This window comes from Oryctolagus cuniculus, chromosome X, assembly GCF_964237555.1.
Source record: "Oryctolagus cuniculus chromosome X, mOryCun1.1, whole genome shotgun sequence".
Classification (NCBI taxonomy): Eukaryota; Metazoa; Chordata; class Mammalia; order Lagomorpha; family Leporidae; genus Oryctolagus; species Oryctolagus cuniculus.
The window spans coordinates 76805229-76826695 of record NC_091453.1 but is presented as its reverse complement, the minus strand read 5'-3'; the positions used below and the strand labels follow the sequence as shown (position 1 = coordinate 76826695).

At 38.6% G+C, this 21467-nt stretch overlaps 1 protein-coding gene across 1 annotated transcript in view; it reads left to right on the top strand.

Moving 5' to 3' along the window:
• Nucleotides 1-21467, top strand: part of SLC6A14 (solute carrier family 6 member 14) — a gene marked incomplete in the record, with an annotated part of 34901 nt that overhangs the window by 8693 nt on the left and 4741 nt on the right. Inside the window, 8 exon segments of the mRNA XM_070066812.1 lie at nucleotides 548-686; nucleotides 4020-4152; nucleotides 7128-7268; nucleotides 15310-15538; nucleotides 17755-17880; nucleotides 19972-20090; nucleotides 20627-20726; nucleotides 20982-21091. Of these exon segments, the coding sequence (XP_069922913.1) occupies nucleotides 548-686; nucleotides 4020-4152; nucleotides 7128-7268; nucleotides 15310-15538; nucleotides 17755-17880; nucleotides 19972-20090; nucleotides 20627-20726; nucleotides 20982-21091 (1097 nt within the window).

The window sequence follows — 21467 nt, the reverse complement described above, 5'->3', positions numbered from 1 at the left end:
CCATGATAGTAGTGTACGTGTCTCAGGACACAGTGGGCGTTGTCCATGCCATGTGTTACTCATCTTTGGGATAATGTAGCATCAATATTGTAGACTATTATCACTGCAATTACCTATGCTCATCACTATTTCCCATGTACATCCGAGGATAAAGTAATAAAGATTTCATGTTTTTGAGTAATTTAATGGCATCAATTTATCTATACAGGCTAGAATAGTAAGACATACTTGAAGTTCCTTAGAACACTAAGTTCCAACTGGAACAATTGTTACTCTGTAACTGTTATGGTTACTCTATTACTATAAAGACAGTCACAGTTTCAAAGGTCAGATAGTTTTACACCCAATCCCAGATTAATAGTGGAGAAGATTCAAGATGCTGAATACACATGTCTTATTTCATTGGAAGATTTCTATTCCACTGTCATCAAGTAAAAATTTAGAGAGGAATTTAAACATCTTACCATTAAAAACTTTTTTCCCAAGAAAGTATTCTTTTAAAACTAAGTACATGTCTGTGTCTCTATTTTTTTCTTGTCATTTTTAGTAACTCACTGTAATGTGAGTATTGTATCAGGGGAGATCATCCAAGTGAATAAAAGCTGGTTAAACCTCAACAATTTGACCTGTATCAATGGGAGTGAAATTTATCAGCCAGGGCAGCTTCCCAGTGAACAATATTGGGAGTAAGTATCTACTTCTTTTTTTAAAGATTTATTTATTATTTATTTGAAAGGCAGAGTTACAGGAAGAGAGACAGAGAGAGAAAAAGAAAGAGAGAGCAAGCAAGCTTCCATCTGCTGGTTCACTCCCCAAATGGCAACAATGGCCTGGGCTGTGCTATGCTGAAGCCGGGAGCCCAGAGCTTGGGTCCCTTTTTGGGTCATCTTCTTCTGCTTTCCCAGGCACATTGGTAGGGACCTGGATTACAAGTGGAGCATCTGGGTCTTGAACTGGTGCCCATAATGGATGCTGGCATCACAGGTGGTGGCTTTATCCGGTATACCAAAATACTGGCCCCAGTATTTACTTCTTAAGCTGATGTTATTAAATGGCTTTTAGGGAGCAGCTGTTGAGCCTAGCGGTTAAGATGACTGAATCCCATATTGGAATACCTGAGTTCAATTTCTGACTCTGGTTACTGACTGCATCACTGATGTCTTAAGTAGTTGGGTTTCTGCCACTCGTTTGGGAGATCTGGATTGAGTTCCTGCACTCCTCCTATCCTGGTCCAGCCTTAGCCATTGTGGGCATTTGAGGAGTAAATCAGTAGATGAGAGCGCTCTCTCTCTTTCTCTCTCTCTCTCCCCCCACCCCCACCTTCTGTCTCTGCCTCTCAAATAAAACATTTTTAAAGCTTTTATGAACAACACAATAATGTTCATCCTCTCCCTTAATTTATATTAATAGAAAAAAAATGGGAATCATAGCAGATTATACTTCATTTGACTCAAACGTTTACCTATCCTAGGTGAGTTGAAAGAAGCTCATATAAAGCAATTTGCCTTTTATAATTTCGTTGCCAAATACGTCCAACCCTGTCAGTTATGATTGATTTAGTGCCAACTAGCTATAAGTTAGGGTGTTGCTTTGAAGAAAATAAATCCACATTTTAGGGTATAATGAGAAGTTCAAATGATAAACATTTGAATGATAGGTTTTATTGGGGGAAAACTTTTATAGTTGTAATTCATTTTGTGCTTTTCTTACAATTATCATTGTAGGGTAAGAATAGATATTTTGAGTAATATTTGCTTTTGCTTATTTTAAATGATCTCTTTACACTCTCCTTACTATATGTCTACACATTACGCTTACCTAATGCTCTTGCCTGTACTACTGAATAAACCACTTTCTCATTCATATGTGACTTTTCTAAAAACTTAAAAAATTTAATTCACACATAAAAATTGTACATATTTCTTGATACATGTATACATTATGTCATGTCCAATCAGGCAAACTCATTTCCTCAATCATTTCTTTATGATAAAGACATTTAAAATCTTTTTTTAAAAAAATATTTACTTACTTGAAAGGTAGAATTCAGGAAGAGGGAGAGGGAGAGAGGGGTAGGGAGAGAGGGAGAGGGAGAAGGAGAAGAAGAGGGAGAGAGGGAGGGAGGGAGAGAGGGAGAGAGAGAGGGAGAGAGGGAGGAACAGAGAGAGAGGGAGGGAGAGAGAGAGAGAGGATATCTTCCATCTGGGTTGTTCACTTCCCGAAATGACTGTGACAATTGGGCCTGGGACAGGCTGAAGCCAGTAGTCAAGGACTCCATTCAGGTCTCCCACTGTGGATGGCAGGAGCCAAAGCACTTGGGACATTTTCTGCTGCTTCCCTAGGCCATTAGCTGGGCGTTGGATGGGAAGTGGAGCATCTGGGACCCCAAGAGGTCCTTGTCTGGGATTCCAGCTGTGCAGTTGGTGCATAGTGATGCACCACTATGCCACCCTCAAAAAATCATTTCTTCTAACTTGTTTCTTTTCTAGAAAGGGTTTATGTATTTATTTGAAAAGCAGTTACAGAGAGAGAGATTGCATTTCCATCTGCTGGTTTGGTCCCTAAATGGCTGCAATGGTTGGGGCTAGGCCAGGCTGAAGCCAGGAGCCTGGAACTCTATCGGGGTCTCCCATGTGGATGGCAGAGGTGCAAGAACTTGGGTCATCTTCCGCTGCTTTCCAGCACACCATCAGGAAGCTGGATAAGAAGCTGAGCAGCTGGGGATTGAACTTGTGCTCCAATATGGGATACGGTCAGAGCAGGCTGCAGTTTAATCAGCTGTGTCACACACAACCGGTGACTTCTTTTTCTTCTTGGAAAAATATTTAGTATATTATTGTTATCTGTATTCACCCTACTGTGGAATAGAACACCACAACTTATTTCTCCTTTATAACTATAGCTTACAACTATTGAGTAATATTTCTCTATCCCTGTCACCCCTCCCCTACTCCCTGCAGCGTCTGATAACTACCATTCTACCCACAGCTGCTATGAAATCAACATTTTCAGATATCACGTGCAGTGAGTTCATGCCACGCTTGTCTTTCTGTGCGTGGCTTACTTCATTTAACTTAATGGCTCCCAGTTCCAAATGTGTTGTTTCAAATGACAAAGATTTCATCTGTTCTTTATATGGCTGAATAGTGTTCCACTGTGTATATACATCACGTTTTCTCATCTGACTCTTTTAAACTTTTAGATCTTGAAATGTTTTCAAACATCAAACTAAGAATGAATATATATAAACATATATACATGTGTATATATAATATAATATAAGATGTGAATGATCCCACCATTTGGATTGGTTTATATGTACAAATATGGACTAAGGAAATAATTACTTTTGTTTTAAATGTATTTTTAATTACTTTAACTTGAGAAAAACATTATAAAAAGTAAAATAAAACTATGATATAAAGGAGCTTGAAATATTAAGAGGAAATTATAGATAAAAGAATCACAGATGTTTCACTTTTTATTTTTATTTTTTTGTGAGGAAAAGAGAGGCAGAGAGGCAGAGTTCCTAACTGCTGGTTCACTCTCTAAATGCTTGAAGCTAGGAGCCAGGAATTCAATCTGAGTCTCCCACATGGGTGGCAAGAAGCAAAATACTTGAGCTATCACCTGTTACTATCCAGAGTCCACATTAGCAAGAAGCTGGAATCAGGAGCCAGATGTGGGCCTTGGACATAGGTACTCCAATGTGGAATGCGAACATCTTAACAGCTAGGCCAAACACTTAATCAGGTAGATCTTTTATTCTAGGGTGTAGAAGCCTGGATTGGGTGCAATTAACCCAGAAATAAAGAGCCTGGCTTTTTAACGAACTATTCCCCCAGCCTTGCTACCCCTTCATAAAATAGTTTCTGACAGTACAAGGCTCGAAGAACACTAGTATATTAATATTATCTAATACTCATGGAGGTTCCCCCTGGATGAAAGATATTACAAAACTCCATGTAGGTTTTAAGACAAGTGATTGCATGTTCATAAAAGGTCTTATGTGTTTTCAGTAAAGTGGCACTCCAACGATCAAGCGGAATGGATGAGACTGGAGTAATTGTGTGGTATTTAGCACTTTGTCTTCTTCTGGCTTGGCTCATAGTTGGAGCAGCACTGTTTAAAGGAATCAAGTCTTCTGGCAAGGTAATTTGGAAAACACATTAGACAGTAATTGTAGCTGCTTTCCTATTTCATTGTAGTTCAATGTCAGGCATTATCGAACATGTGTTTTTTCTATAATGGGGACATTCAAATGTGTGAAAAGTTTTCTACGTAGGCATTCTAGCTCTAAGTAAATACACAAGATCACAGCTGTTTTTCAAAGTAAAACAAACAGGGGTCGGCTTTGTGCCATAGCCAGTAAAGCCACCACCTGCGACACTAGCATCCCATATTGGTGCCGGTTCATGTCCCTACTGCTCCACTTTCGATCCAACTCCATGCTAATGGCCTGGGAAAGCAGTGGAAGATGGCCCAACTCCTTGGGCCCCTTCCCCGTGTGGGAGACCCAGAAGAAGCTCCTGACCCTTATCTCCAGCCTGGTCCAGCCTTGGTCGTTGTGGCCATCTGGGGAGAGAACCAGCGTATACAAGATCTTTCTCTGTGTGCCTCTCCCTCTCTTTTTGTGTAACTCTATTTTTTTAAATAAATAAACAAAATCTTCACTCTTTAAAAAAAAAACACAAAAACTAGTACTAGAGTTGTACAATTACTCAAAACTTGGAGCCTTCTTGCTGAGGCCTGAGAGTATATTTCTTTTTTTTTTCTTTTATTTTTTGACAGGCAGAGTGGACAGTGAGAGAGAGAGAGAGAGAGAGAGAGAAAGGTCTTCCTTTTGCCGTTGGTTCACCCTCCAATGGCCGCCGCGGCCTGCGCATTGCGCTGATCCGAAGCCAGGAGCCAGTTGTTTTTCCTGGTGTCCCATGCGGGTGCAGGGCCCAAGGACTTGGGCCATCCTCCACTGCACTCCCTGGCCACAGCAGAGAGCTGGCCTGGAAGGGGGGCAACCGGGACAGAATCCGGCGCCCCGACAGGGACTAGAACCTGGTGTGCCGGCGCTGCAAGGCGGAGAATTAGCCTAGTGAGCCGCGGCGCCGGCCTAAGAGTATATTTCACAAATTTCTGTTCCACTCTAGAAATAAGCACTTAATAGAATTATATATTGCAATGTTGGGTTTGGAAATTCTAGTCCTTGTTTTATAGGATAACAGTATAAGTACTTCCTGAGTTGGAGAGAGAGAAAAAAATAGATTCTATGTAATCATTCTCTTAAATTAAGGTCTGCCTGAAGCTGGTGCTGTGGTGCGGCAGGTTAAAGCCATAGCATGCAGCACTGTCATCTCAAATGGGTGCAGGTTCTAGTCCTGGTTGTTCTACTTCCAATCCAGCTCCTTGCTGGTGTGTACCTGAGAAAGCAGTGCAGGATGGCCCAAGTACTTGTGTCCTTGCAACCTCCTTGGGAGACCTGGAAGAGGCTCCCAGCTTTGGCCCAGCCTAGCGCTGGCCATTGTGGCCATTTGGGGAGTGAACCTGTGTATGAAGATCTCTCTCTCTCTCTCTCTCTCTCTCTCTCTGTAACTCTGCCTTTCAAATACATAAATCTTTAAAAAAAGAAAAAGAAGGCTGCCCAATTTGACTCAGAACCTTCTCTGTCAGTGAAGAGACCCCTTAGAAAACACATTGTTATATTTTCCCATTTCATCGTTTTGTGATTTAAACTTCCAAATAGCATAATGGAAATTTTAGAGAACAACATAAAATTTTCTCTGTGAGCAGTTATATATTACTCAGAAAAATAAATATATGTTTGTAACTACTAGACTGAAAATTTTCTTACAAGTGGAAAACAGAACTAACTGCATGCTATCTTTGTTTTCCTAGTAAAATATCCAGCATATTTGCTTTATGTTAAATAGTATTGAGACATGTTTTACATGATGAAAAGACTATGACAATCACAAATCCAGTGGAAATTTCTCAAAATCTTTCACTGGAACATTTTTTGTATCCCTTGGTTCCTTTTCTTTTTTCTTTTTTCTTTTTTTGGTGTGGATATTGAGAGTTCATTAAAGGCCACTTACCGAGGCAATTCATTTTTATTGGTCTCTGGATGACTTGTTTAAATTGTCTCCTAGAGAATATTATCAAACATAGGACATCTGTGGATCAAAGGAATCATCTACATTAATGAAAAGTCCGCCTCAAAGGCAATCTGCTCATCTGGAACCACACATTATCTAGGACAGAAGAAGTACAATTGTGTGTGTGTGCTGTCAACTTCTCTTAATGGTAGCTTTAGCAATATTCACTTAAGCTTTCGTGGGATTTGGACATCTACTAAGCGATGCTTTCATTTGAAAGTCACTTTCTTTCTTACTTCAGTACAGTAGTTTACTGAGAGGACACATGGAGTTCCCTCAGACATGTATAAGTATACATTCATGAAAGAACTCTATCTAGATTCCAAGTCATCACTGCTGATATATTGTTTTTTATTTATTTATTTATTTATTTATTTTATTTTTGACAGGCAGAGTGGACAGTGAGAGAGAGAGACAGAGAGAAAGGTCTTCCTTTGCTGTTGGTTCACCCTCCAATGGCCACCGCGGCCGGCGCGCTGCGGCCGGCGCACCGCACCGATCCGATGGCAGGAGCCAGGAGCCAGGTGCTTTTCCTGGTCTCCCATGGGGTGCAGGGCCCAAGCACCTGGGCCATCCTCCACTGCACTCCCTGGCCACAGCAGAGGGCTGGCTTGGAAGAGGGGCAACCGGGACAGAATCCGGCGCCCCGACCGGGACTAGAACCCCATGTGCCGGCGCCGCTAGGCGGTGGATTAGCCTAGTGAGCCGCGGCGCTGGCGGTATATTGTTTATTTACACTATGAACCTGGGCAAATGCTTCTTCATACACCAAAGTGATTTTGAAAATGGGTCTTTTCAAAGTGTAAGTAGGAATAGGAAATTATTCTACCTTTGGCATTGGTATTATCAGGCTTATTAATGAATTTACAGAATCCCTAGCACTTTATTTTACCGATATCAACTGGCTAATTTACTCATACACAATCATATGCCATTATTTTTTTAAAAAAGAGTAACTTTTGGTTGTTTTTCTTGTAGGTGGTTTATTTTACAGCTCTTTTCCCCTATGTGGTTCTACTCATCCTTTTAATACGTGGAGCAACTCTGGAGGGTGCATCAAAAGGAATTTCATACTATATTGGATCACAGTCAAATTTTACAAAATTGAAGGAAGCTGAGGTAAGCATTTGGATTCAGATTATCTGAGGAAGCTAGCCTTAAAATCACATGCCAAAACTCTGGTTCCATATGAGTGTCATAATGTAATAGATTGCCAAAGAATATACAGTTCAATTTATTAGAGTTCCTGTCCACAAGTACATCTGACTTAGCTATTTAACATGAGACTAATGGTCATTAGAAATGAGATAATAGCTTTTAGCAATAGGATTTTAAATGTCATTTCATTCATGTAAGTAATCCTATTTACCCAAAATGATTTGAGGTTTACTAATGTGAAAAATAGTATTCCACACATATATACGTGCAAATTGGTGACTGAGACTTCGCGATTTTTTTTTGGATAAACTTAGAGTAACTTTAAAGATTAATGTTGACAGTTTAATGTCCTAATGTACATTTTACCTATCTTTAAAAGTGAATATCCCAAGAGTAAGATCAAATTTTGCCTAATGCATTATGAGGTTATAATACAAATTTGACAAGAATTAAACATCCCATAAACAAAACTGTTACTTGTACCAGAAAAAATAATCATGTGTCATGGATATGCATTAGATAACCTCCCTTTAATTTTAGTCTGTCTCCAGATGGTGGTTGTGTCATTGGTATGTAAGATCTTTTATATTTGACTGCAAATATTAGTGACAGTAAGTATAATAATTGTACTCTAGATAGTATGTCTCTATTGAGATAGCCTTAAAGTGCTTTTACCATTTTAGCATTCATATCACATTCTTAGGACACAATTAAGCTTCTGGTTAGCAAAAACCATATAATATTATATTTAAATGAAGAAGCACTATGTTAATATTATTTGCCATACTAGTAATACTATCCAAAAATGATATTAGCTTTAGTTTTCTATGGTACTCTTAGTGCAACTTATGCTACTTTCTAGCCAGTGCTGTTTTCATTTCTAGATACTTACATTATTATATTTAATTATTTTTGCAGTTATTTTTTCTGGTAAGCAATGTTCAGTTTATCAGATTTTAGTCATGGGAATCTGTCATTTACATTGTTGGAAATTGAAATGTCAATTTCTTATTTTTGTGTACCTTTCTTGGGCTCATTAGATTTTGCTCAGGTGATAGCCCACAATAGCTCTAAATTGTTTCAAAGCTATGAACTTTTATTATTTTAGTCTTGGAGATTAATATACTCTGATGATTTCGCAGGCTATGGCAATTCATTCTCTACTTATCTTGGGCCGCATTCTTTAACTTTTTTAATCTCTTCCCAACTGGAAGACCATTTTTCTTGGTGAATAAGAAATAAAGAAAATGAAAAGTCATATGCATTGCCTACTCATTGAAGTTATTAAACAAGATAAAATATGTTAATGCACTTTGAAAATGGTAATCTCATATACATATGAGCTAATATCCAATTATTTCAATTATTGACATTATACTATTTGATGGTACGTTAAAAACTTCATGGAAAAATGTCAATGAAAAACTAAGTTTATTTGTAGAAAAATTTGAAATTTGTGCATAGCTTTTTCATAATAGTCATTATCCATGGACTTTGGAAGACCCTTTCAAAGTTGTTTTTGTACCAAAGTAAACTTTTTTCATTTTATATTTTAATTTTAATTAATTTTTAGCAGATTCAGTATGATTCATTAAGTCCAAGAACATAATGATATTGCCTTCCTCCCTCCCTTCTTTCTCCTCCCAGCCTTCTTTTTACCTTTCCTTTTCTTTTTAGTTTTTGAGATAACATATTTTAAATTTACATCACAGTAAAAAATCTTAATACTTCAGTAAATAAAAAGTTAACAAGTAAAAAGCAAAAGGTCCCTATTTTAGTGGGAATATAGACAATGGCTGTAAAGAATAATTGAATGGAAAAATGACCATTTCACCCATACACAGCTTTTTTGTCAATTAGTCATTCATAATTTCTTTCAATGAAATAGAATGAATGACAACATAACATCTAAATATTTCCCGTTTGGTTATAAGATAATAATTAAGCCCATTTATACTTTAAGTCATTTCCTCTGAATAGTTTATTCACAGGAATAATTTTCTGTAGATTACAATGCAAATAATTATACATTACATTTTTGTATTCTGTTAAACATTTAATCCCATTTCCACAAACTTTTGCAATTCCCCTACATTGTCATAGTTACATTTTCCCTGAGAGGTAGACCCACGATTTCCTTTTTTAAAAAATTGCTGTTGGAATTTTTTTTTAAGGTTTATTTATTTGAAAGGCAGAGTTACAGAGAGGCAGAGGCAGAGAGAGACAGGCAGGTCTTCCATCTGCTGGTTCACTTCCCAAATGGCCAACAGCTGGCGCTGGGCAGATCTGAAGCCTGGAACTAGGAGCTTCTTCTGGGTCTCCCACATGGGTGGAGGGGCCCAAGGACTTGGGCCATCTTCTACTGCTTTCCCAGGCCACAGCAGAGAGCTGGTTCAGAAGTGGAGCAGCCTGGACTAGCACTGGTACCCATATGGGATGCCAGCACTGCAGGCTTTACCTGCTACACTACAGCGCCAGATCTCACATTTTTCTTTAAATCTTGTAATATTGAGCATAGTTGAAAAGTCCTTTGATTTTCTTTAAGTGGCTTTGATAAACTTCAAACATCTGGGCTTAATATTTTTTTGAAACTAGTCCCCCAGATTTGTATGACTATTTTATAATTGTCTATATTTTATTATCTCTATTATCCTTAAAAATATCAGAGCTAAATCTATCTCCTTGTGAGATACACTATTCAATCCTCCCACCCATTTTCTTCCCAATACAATATGACCCCAAGTTTTCTCTTTTGGATGTGTTGGCAATGAGAATTGTTTTTCTTAGATTTTCTTTATATTCCTTGAAATCCATGTTATAAACATAGGGTATAAATACATATTTTTTTTCCTTTTCTTGGATATTTGAAATCTCCAGGAGAGTAGAGAACCATATAAATTTATAGCTAGAGGCTCTGCAGAGATTATTTCACTAACTCCCACATTTCATAGTGGTGAAACTAAGAACCAGAAAGATTCATATTTAGCCAAGTGTACTCATCCAATCAGTGCAACTTGAATTAAGATTTCCTAATCCCTAATTTAGTAATCTTGCATATAGTTATGAGATTGATGAATACAGAGTGTATAACCATGTTTACAGTTTCACTTCTATTTGCAACCTAGGCACACATCATGGTGTGCAGTAGTATTCTTACATGACTCAGAATAGCCACAGCCATCTCCAGCTCCCCCTGTGTCACACGTGCATACATGCTCTGTCAAATGAAAGAGACTTAGAGATCAACATAAACATGCTGTTCATCTCAGTATGGACAATAGCCTAAGAAATAAGAGAATGTCTTATTTCTAGCATGATTTATATGTAAGAGAAATAACTTGGATCTATTTTGCATCTATTTATGTATCTGTATCTACAAGTATCTATCTTCTATATGTCTATTCATCCATTTTTTTTTTCATTCTGGCTTCCTACAATCTAGCATATGCTGTATTCTGAAGACCTAGTAATATGTATTTTACTCCATATAAAGTTTTTCTATTGAAATATCACTCAATGGGAAACTTATTCTTTTTAATTTTATATAGGAAACTTACAGTCATTTTATTAATTCATTTCATTATTAATTTTCCATAACAATAATAATAACAATTATTGGGCATCTTACTAATTGATTTGTGTTCATTATCTCATTTCATGTTGTCATCATTACTTGAACACTATTATTAGCTTCATCATCTCCATTTATTGATGAATAAAGAGCCCTAAAGAGGTTAAATAAATTGAAGTCAATGGCAGTTAGAGGTGTTGGTTGTAAATTTCATTCTTCTGACTGCAGTCATGTTACATTCCTGCCTTCCATTGACCAGTCCTGTTTTTAAACAAATAAAAAGACACTTGTTCCCAAATATATATCTACCCTGTTATTTGAAATCTGCACAATAACGTTTTTGGGGACAAGTAATGATTTATTTGTGGAATTTCCCTGTTTTTTTTTTTTTAATTAATTTTATCTATTTGAAAGAGTTACAGAGAGAAAGAGAGGGATTGTCCAGCCACTGGTTCACTCCCAAAGTGGCCACAATGGCCAGGGCTGAGCCCGTTTGAAATCAGGAGCCAGGAGTTTCATCTGGGTCTTCCTTGTGAGTTGCAGGGGCCCAAGCACTTGGGTCATCTGCTACTTTTTCCAGGAACATTAGCAGGGAGCTGGATCGGAAGTGGAGCAGCCAGGACTCAAATAGGTGCCAATATGGGTGCTGGTGCTGCAAGTGGAGGCTTAACCAATTATGCCACAATGCTGGCCCTAGGAATTTCCCTGTTAAAATGGATTAAGCTAAATTAGTCTCTAAGTAATTATTGTTATTTAACAAAAGCTTTGGAAGGGTAACTTGTGAAAAGGAGACTAGTAAGGAGGTAGGATTAGGTGAAGCCTGTGGAGAGCTGTTTGAAGAGATGAGGCCAGCTAGCAGAAGCATTCATCAAAATAACGGAAGGGTTGGAGAAGGGGTATGTGGGAGGGTGGAGAAGAGATACCCAACTACAGTTAGAAGTATCAAGTTTGGGGCTGGTGCTGTAGCGTAGAGGGTAAAGCCACAACCTGCAGTGCCACCATACCATATGGGTGCCAGTTTGAGACCTGGCTGCTCCACTTCCAATCCAGCTCTTTGCTATGGCCTGGGAAAGCAGTAGAAGATGGCCCAAGTCCTTCCTTGGGCTCCTGTACCTTTGTGGGAGACCTGGAAGAAGCTCCTGGCTCCTGGCACAGGATCGGCACAGCTCCAAACAACTGGGGAGTGAACCAGCGGACAAAATATCTCTCTCTCTGCCTCTACTTCTCTATGTAACTCTGACTTTCAAATAAATAAATCTTAAAAAAAGAAGTACCAAGTTCTAGTGTTCCACAGCACAGTGGGGTGACTGTCGTTCTCAATAATATAATATGTACTATATAAACAACTGGAAGTTATGAGCTGGGAGGCTTTAAACATGAGGAAGGGTGGGGAGGCAGGAATACTGATCAACTTATTTGTTCAGTTCATGCTGTGTTCATGTGTTTAAATTTTACTGTTCCCCTTACAGGTGTACGAATATTGCATGTTAATTAAATTTTTTAAAAAATAGCAAGGAATAAGGGAACAAGATGATTTAAAAGGTGCTTAAATGTATCACAATTCTGCAAAAAAATGTCTAGCACTAGGCTTGTTAAGGATTAAAGTGCTTCTGTTGTTACAAAATGGAAATGAAGAGTCAGTAGAATTCCAGTCAAATTCCTTATACAGTTTACTGTGGAACTTGAAAAGTAAGCCTAAAATTTGTATGAGACAAAAAAGCCGATAAACCCTACCATATCTGAGGAAGGTGTTTGGAGAGTTTGTCCTACAAGATATGAAACAATGCTCTTGTAGTTAAAATAATGTAGTGCTAGCATTATATATATAATATATATGTATAATGTATATATGCATATATGTATATGTGTGTGTGTGTGTGTGTTCCACACACCACAGTGGAACAGAAGACAGATCTTAGAAATAGATTCACAAGCAAATGGAGCTTGATATGTGGCAGAGATTGCAAAGCAGGTCAGTTGGGAAAAGGACAGACTATACAATTGATATAATTCATATTGAATCGATATCTAAATGATATAATTGATCATATCAGTTATCCTTGAAACACTGATAATCCCATCTGGAAATAACATGAATTGAAAATTCCACATCTTGGGGCCTGGCGCCGTGGCACACTAGGTTAATCCTCTGGCTGTTGCACCGGCATCCCATATGGGCACCAGTTCTGTTCCCGGTTGCTCCTCTTCCAGTCCAGCTCTCTGCTGTGGCCTGGGAAAGCAGTGGAGGGTGGCCCAGGTCCTTGGGCCCCTGCACCCGCATAGGAGACCGGGAGGAAGCTCCTGGCTCCTGGCTTCAGATCAGCATAGCTCCGGCCGTTTAGGCCATTTGGTGAGTGGACCGACAGAGAGAAGACCTTTCTCTCTGTCTCTCTCTCTCTCACTGTCTCTAACTCTACCTGTCAAATAAATAAATAAAATCTTTAAAAGAAAAGAAAATTCCATATCTTAATACATATTGATATTATTATCAATTTCATAGCCGGCGCCGTGGCTCAATAGGCTAATCCTCCACCTTGCGGCGCCGGCACACCGGGTTCTAGTCCCGGTTGGGGCGCCGGATTCTGTCCCGGTTGCCCCTCTTCCAGGCCAGCTCTCTGCTATGGCCAGGGAGTGCAGTGGAGGATGGCCCAGGTGCTTGGGCCCTGCACCCCATGGGAGACCAGGAAAAGCACCTGGCTCCTGGCTCCTGCCAGGATCAGCGCGGTGCGCCGGCTGCAGCGGCGGCCATTGGAGGGTGAACCAACGGCAAAAGGAAGACCTTTCTCTCTCTGTCTCTCTCTCTCACTGTCCACTCTGCCTGTCACAAAAAAAAAAAAAAAAAAAAAAAAAAATACATATTGATATTATTATCAATTTCAAGTGAATTGAATATTTAGCAATATAGGCAAAAACCTTAAATCTTTCAGAAGAAAATATAGAATAGTATCTTTGTAACCTTGGGACAAGGAAATTTTTAGGTACCAGAGATCAAGGAAAGTATCTGCTTATATAAGCAAAGATGGATGCCTTTAGCTATATTAGCCAACAAAAACTTTGGTTCATCAAACAACATAATGTCAAAGTGAAAAAAAAAAAAACATTGGGAGAAAAAATTCAACATGTATAATAGACAAAGGATTAGACTCCAAATTGCATAAAATATTCTTGGAAATAAGACAAATAACTCTAAGAAATAAACTGACAAAAGGCAAATTTCACAGAAAAAAATCCTATGGAAACAAAAAACACAGCAAAAGGTACTAATCCTTTTAAGTAATTGAGAAAATCAAAATTCATATTTCATAGCCACAGCTTGGATCATATTATGAAGTCTGACTGGCATTGTGGCACAGCAAGTTATTCCGTCACCTGTGACACTGGCATCCCATATGAGTCCTGGCTGCTCTCCTTCCCATCCAGTTCTGTGATAATGTGCCTGAGAAAGAAGTATATGATGACACAAATATTTGTCCTCTGCCATCACTTGGGAGACCTGGATGTAGTTCCAGGCTCCTGTCTTTAATCAGAGAAAGAGAGAGATCTTCCATCTTCTAGTTCACTCTCCAAATGGCTGCAGTGACAAGCCTGGGCCAGGTTTAAGCCAGGAGCCAGGAATTCCATCATGGTCTCTGACATGGGTGGCAGGGGCCCAAGTACCTGGGCCACCGTCCACTGCCTTCCTATGTTCATTAGTAGGAAGCTGGATCATAAGCCAGGACTCAAGTCGGCTGAAGTTGCAAGTGGAGTCTTTTTTTTTTTTTAAGATTTATTTTATTTATTTGAAAGACAGAGTTACAGAGAGAGGTAGACAGAGAGAGAGGTCTTCTATCTGCTGGTTCACTTCCCAGATGGCCGCAATGGCTGGAGCTGTGCTGATGCGAAGCCAGGAGCCGGGAACTTATGGGTCTCCCATACGGGTGCAGGGGTGCAAGGACTTGGGCCATCTTCCACTGCTTTCCTAGGCCATAGCAGAGAGCTGGATCAGAAGTGGAGCAGCCAGGACTAGAACCGGGGCCTATACGGAATGCCGTTGCTTTAGGCCAGGGCTTTAACTCACTGCACCACAGTGCTGGCCCTGCAAGTAGAATTTTAATCTACTGCACCACAGTGCCAGCCCCACATGCTGAATTTTAGAAAAGCAAATTGTGTAAATTTACATGTCTTAAGATGCCTTTTATATGAATTCAAATACATGCAAAGTTAAATATAAAGAAAAGGCAATGATAAACACAAAAGTCAGAATGGCATTTACCACTGGAGGGTGTAAAGGTGAAAAGGCTGGTAACATTTTATTTCCTAAGCTTGGTAGTGGTTACATGGGTGTTCAATTCATTGTTATTTTTAACATATATACATCTGTATGTGAAATATTTTATACAAATGAAAAATTAAGGGTATTGTTTTAAAATAGTAAATTATTTTCTCTTATAGGTTTGGAAAGATGCTGCTACTCAGATATTTTATTCCCTGTCAGTAGCTTGGGGTGGCTTAGTTGCTCTATCATCTTACAATAAGTTCAATAATAACTGCTACTCTGATGCCATTGTAGTTTGTTTGACAAACTGCCTAACTAGTGTGTTTGCTGGATTTGCTATTTTTTCTATATTGGGACACATGGCTCATATATCTGGAAAGGAAGTCTCTCAAGTTGTAAAATCAGGTACATATTATCAACTTCATTTAATTCAATGTAGTTCACTTATGAAACTCTTACATAGTTTATAGCAATTTACTTAATACACTTATGACTTAGGTTATTCTGCTTCCTTTCTCATTTCATCTTGTTTAATTTATCTTAATAATGTACAAATTCTTAGATAATTTGGGTTAATAAGAATGCTTTTGGGGACAACTTTTTAAGGAGACATGCTGTTTTTCTGAATTTGCTTAGTCCTTAATATGATCCACTTACTGCACAATTACAAGTTTGGGGCTTCATGCTAATCACTCCCCATGCATTGTGAAAGAAAGAGACAATGTATACACGAATTTGCCTATGTAAAATATAGCAATGGGTCTGAATTTTTCAACCACTAGTATCATATAGAGACTCAAAAGATTTAAGGAGCTTTAAGTGTTGAGCTGTTTCCAGCTTTAAAGAAATGTAATTAAAGAACCTCCTATCTTTAAACATATAAGCTAGGAATGTTTAGTTATCTGGCTAAAGAGTCTTGGGAAAAGAACCCTATAGGTCTTTTAAGTAGAAATTCCTCATTAAATTTTTATTATGACATTCTTTGTTAGAAATAAGGATGAATGAGTACAGATTGTCAGGACTAGAAGGGACCTTGGAGATCACTGAGTGTCCAGCTCCTCATTTACAGATGAGGGACTGGTGCACAGAAATTTTCTATATTTAGCAAGTAATAGAGAAGCCAGACTAGAAGCTAATTTTCATGAATCCTATGTCAGCTCTTTCGGAGATTAGGGAACATTAAAATACTTAAATCTATGCATCACAAAATGAAAGTTGAACCAAATAACAAGCATCTCTAAAAGTAACATCAAATAGAAAATATGATGCAATCTATAGTTGTATTACATGCAATATTTCAGGAAGCCATATACTGGCAAAAATGGCACTACTTATGGAGATTCTGGGTGAACATCTGGAGAGAAGGTTGAAGACTAAATTGTCAGTTCTATAAATGTTTCTGTTTGAAATTTAGGTTAAGATTAGGTGGGCTAATTTAGATTTTTGGAGTTTAAGACAGTTGTCTTTCTTCATCAATCTTTTTTAAGGATTTATTTATTTATATTAAAGGCAGAATCACAGAGAAAGTGAGAGCATGAGAGAGAGAGAGAGAGAGAGAGAGAGATCTTCCATTTGTGGTTCATGCCCCAAATGGCTGCATTGCCAAGGCTAGGCCAGACTGAAGCCAAGAGCCAGGAGCTTCATCTGGGTCTGCAACATGAGTGCAGGAGCCCAAGCACTTGAGCCACCTTCCGCTGCTTTCCCAGGTACATTAGTAGGGAACTGAATCTGAAGTGGAGCTGCTGGGACTTGAACTGCTGCCCATACAGGATGCCACCATCATAGGCACTGTCCTAACCTGCTGTGACATAATGCCAGCCCCTGTTGATCTATCTTAATAAAATGAAATCAAACAAAACCCTCTAAAATAGTTTAAATTTCTAATGTGAGAAATATGTCATTTATAAATTATCTCACTAGCTTAATTCATGTAACATGTTCACATTATCACATTGTAAAAACATTTTTTAAAATTTTATTTAAGTTATACAAGTTTCATGTATTTCATATATAAAGATTTAGGAACATTGTGACACCCCCCCTCCACACACTCTAACCCTTCCTCCTCCCTCTCACATTCCCACTCTTAATATTTTTAAAAGTAAAAGTGAGTGGGGCTGGCACTGTGGCATAGTGGGTTAAGCTGCTGCCTATGATACCAGCATCCCATATGGGCACAGATTTGAGTTCTGGCTGCTCCACTTCTGATCTAGCTCCCTGCGAATGCACCTGGGAAAGCAGTAGAAGATGGCCCAAGTCCCTGGGCCCCTGAATCCCCATGGGAGACCTAGAAGAAGCTCCAGGCTCCAGTCTTCCACCTGGCTCAGCCTCAGCCATTTCGGCCATTTGGGGTGTGAACCAGTGGATGGAAGGGCTCTCTTTCTCTCACTCTCTCTCTCTCTCTCTCTCCCTCTCCCCCATCCCCCTCTCCTTCTTCCTCTGTAACTCTGCCTTTCAAATAAATAAATACATGTTTTTTAAAAAGTGAAAATAAGTTACTTGTTAACATATGTCATGGATTGCAGTGCTAAAATAAAAGGAGTTATTTCTATTATTTTGAAAATTTCCAAAAAATGTGAATTTTTTTAACAACTAATTTAGAATACCATACATTTTCTTAGGTTTTGATTTGGCATTCATTGCCTATCCAGAAGCTCTAGCCCAGCTCCCAGGCGCCCCATTTTGGTCCATATTATTTTTCTTCATGCTTTTAACTTTGGGCCTGGATTCTCAATTTGCTTCCATTGGTAAGTAACATCTCCAGTGTTTCATATCCCCCATGGTTCCTCTGCTCAAAAGCATGCTTGTTTTCTTACCCCTAACAACTCCGCTAGCAGTTACTCCAGAATGCTCTTTCTGAATAATTTTTAAATTCAAAAGTTTATTTTTCAAGATGTATTTTATTTATTTGAGACAGAGAGAGCACTCCCCTCCACTGCTTCACTCTCCATTAGCTTTTTCAGGATCTCTCATGTGGCTGGCAGTGGCCCAAGCCATTGGACCATCTTTCACTGCTTTCCCAGGCCATTATCAGGGAGCTGGATTGGAAGTGGAGCAGCTGGGACTCAAACCCATACCCGCATGAGATGCTGGTGTCACAGGCAGTGACTTTACCTGTTAGGCCACAATGCTGATTTCTCAACTTAAATTTTAAATATGGAAAAGTACAAAGTATCCATGTACCTGACCTTCAAGAGGAAAAAAATTAATATTTTTTATACTTGGCTTTATTATAGTTTTTTAAAAAGTTTCATTTATTATTTATTTGAAACTCAGAGTTCGGCCAGAACTGTGCTGAAGCCAGGAGCCAGGAGCTTCTTCTGGGTCTCCCACGTGGGTGCAGGGGCCCAAGTACTTGGGCCATCTTCTACTGCTTTCCCAGGCTGTAGCCAGGGAGCTGGGTCCACATATTTTTTTTAAAAAAATAAACTATTAAAGATGAATTTGAAGTTCTCTGTGTTTCCCTAAAACAATTGATTTTTTTCCTAGAAGAAGCCATTGCTCTGGATTGTGCATATTGTTCAGTCCATATTTGTTTGTATTTTATATATAACTAACAAGCAGACTCTAAATATGAATTTTCTTTCATATCCTGATGGTTGTTTTTTTCCATGTATTATCAATCCACGTTGATAAATACAAATAGATCTAGTTAATTCACAATCTATTTGTTGCAATAAAAATAAGCATTTGGATTCCAATTTTTTTATTATACACACTGCTGAAGTGCCTATCCTTATACATGTCTTGATGTACACATAGCAATGTCCTCTAAGATACGTGACTAGGAATTCTGAAACAATTTTCTGTTTTTAATAGATTTATTTATTTACTTGAGAGGCATGGTTACAGAGTGGGGGGGAGAGATAGAGAGAGAGAAAGGCTTCCATCCACTGGTTCACTCCCCCAAATGGCTGCAATGGCCGGAGCTGGGCCTATCTGAAGCCAGGAGCCAGGAGCTTCTTGTGGGTCTTCCACATGGGTGCAGGGGCCCAAGGACTTGAGTTTATCTTCCACTGCTTTCCCAGGCCATCAGCAGGGAGCTGGATCAGAAGTGGAGCAGCCAGAACTCAAACCAGCACCCATATGGGATGCTGGCTCTACAGGCAGATGTTTAACCTACTACACCACAGTGTCAGCCTCTGAAACAATTTTCATCATGTCACTCTTAAATAATACATTTGCATAGTTTACTCTATGGGATGATTCCTCTGGTTAACTTTCAAAGCCCTTGAAAATCTCAATTTCTAATCTCTATTTCTTAGTCCTTCCCTTCATATGTCCTTATATTTGTAGCCAGTTCTCTAGTTAATGAACAGTTTTATTTCTTATACTGAAGTTCATCTGTATCCCTACTATGTATTCAGTATTCCTTTGATTTAAACCCTCTATAGACTGTTACTAATATACCAATATGAGATGTTAACAATAGGGGAAGCTGGGTGTGGGAACATATGGGTACCCTTTGTACCACTTCACAATTTTGTTTTACATTAAAAGCAATATCATTTAGCAGAAAAAGACCTAAATAGATTGCTATATTTCCTACAACCCTCTTTTGAACTACTTCAGCCCCAGAGACCTTGTAGTTGCTGTCAATGAAAAACTTTATAAAACAGACTAAAAGCAACAAATGGAACTGTATTTCAATTTCATCAGCACCAGAAGTGCTGACTGCTAATAGAAAAGACTATCAGTTTTTAAAAGCAAGGAGCAGGGCTGAGAGTACATTCTGAACATATATTACAAATTTGCTTAACAAAGGTTGAAGTCTGTGATTATCTGAATTGGCAAAGGAGTTGACTGATAACATGCCCCCCCCCCTTTTTCTTCTGAAGAAACTATTACAACAACGATCCAGGATTTATTTCCCAAACTGATGAAGAAAATGCGCGGTCCCATAACTTTGGGTTGCTGCTTGGTTTTGTTTCTCCTTGGTCTCGTCTGTGTGACTCAGGTATACTACAGTTTTTCTTCCCATAGACAAAATATTAGTTGAAACACATTTTATAATTCAAGTTAGGAAACCTTGTCTTAGAAGGATGTTTACTGACACTCCAAAATTCAACTTGGATCAGGGTTTTTGAGTTTCAGCTTATTTTTCCTTATTATAACCTTGTGAGTAATTATACTTTTCCAAGGAAGAAGCTCAGTAATAGACAATTTTCCCAATTAAAATAAGGTTATTGATTTTAAATAGAGACTACCAGTTACTTGGCAGCTGCTACAGAACATAAGACATTGCATACGATTTTGACAATCAACTATTGTAAATGCTTATTTTTCCCCCAGTGACTCAGTATGGAATAAAAAGTTTTTGAGATATTAGAGCCACATTTTTGTTTACATTTGCAATACCCACATTCGCATTTTAGCATAAGTGAAACTAAAGATTAGATGTGAAGATTAAATTCAATTAATAGATTCAATTTTAATATATAAATAATAAAGTAATTAAATTATACTTTGAAGTAATTGATTTTTTTTTGGTAGGCTGGAATATATTGGGTTCTTCTGATTGACCACTTCTGTGCTGGATGGGGCATTTTGATTGCAGCTATACTGGAAATAGTAGGAATCATCTGGATTTATGGTAAATAATAACTATAGAATTTTCAACCAGTCTTATTTAAATAGTTTAGCATCATTCCTTTTCATTCATTATGCTAACATAATTATGTTATTATAATTGTAAAATATAATAAACTGTACAAAATACATTTGGAAGAGCATATAGTTGCAGATGTATACTTCATTGTTGTAGTTACACAGAAAGATAATTTGTGTCACATGATTATTGGAGAAAAATGTGAGCAAGGCCTCAATGCATATTTTATGTTTTCTTTAGGAGGGAACAGGTTTATTGAAGATATAGAAATGATGATTGGTGCAAAGAGGTGGATATTCTGGCTGTGGTGGAGAGCTAGCTGGTTTGTCATTACACCTATCCTTTTGATTGTAAGTAATAATATACCATGAATTTTATATCACATTTAAGCATTTCTTTTTTTTAGTTTATTTTTTTATTTATTTATTTTTTTATTTTTTAACAGGCAGAGTGGACAGTGAGAGAGAGACAGAGAGAAAGGTCTTCCTTTACCATTGGTTCACCCTCCAATGGCCGCCGCGGCCGGCGCACCGCGCTGATCCGATGGCAGGAGCCAGGAGCCAGGTGCTTTTCCTGGTCTCCCATGGGGTGCAGGGCCCAAGCACCTGGGCCATCCTCCACTGCACTCCCTGGCCACAGCAGAGAGCTGGCCTGGAAGAGGGGCAACCGGGACAGAATCCGGCGCCCCAACAGGGACTAGAACCCGGTGTGCCGGCGCCGCTAGGC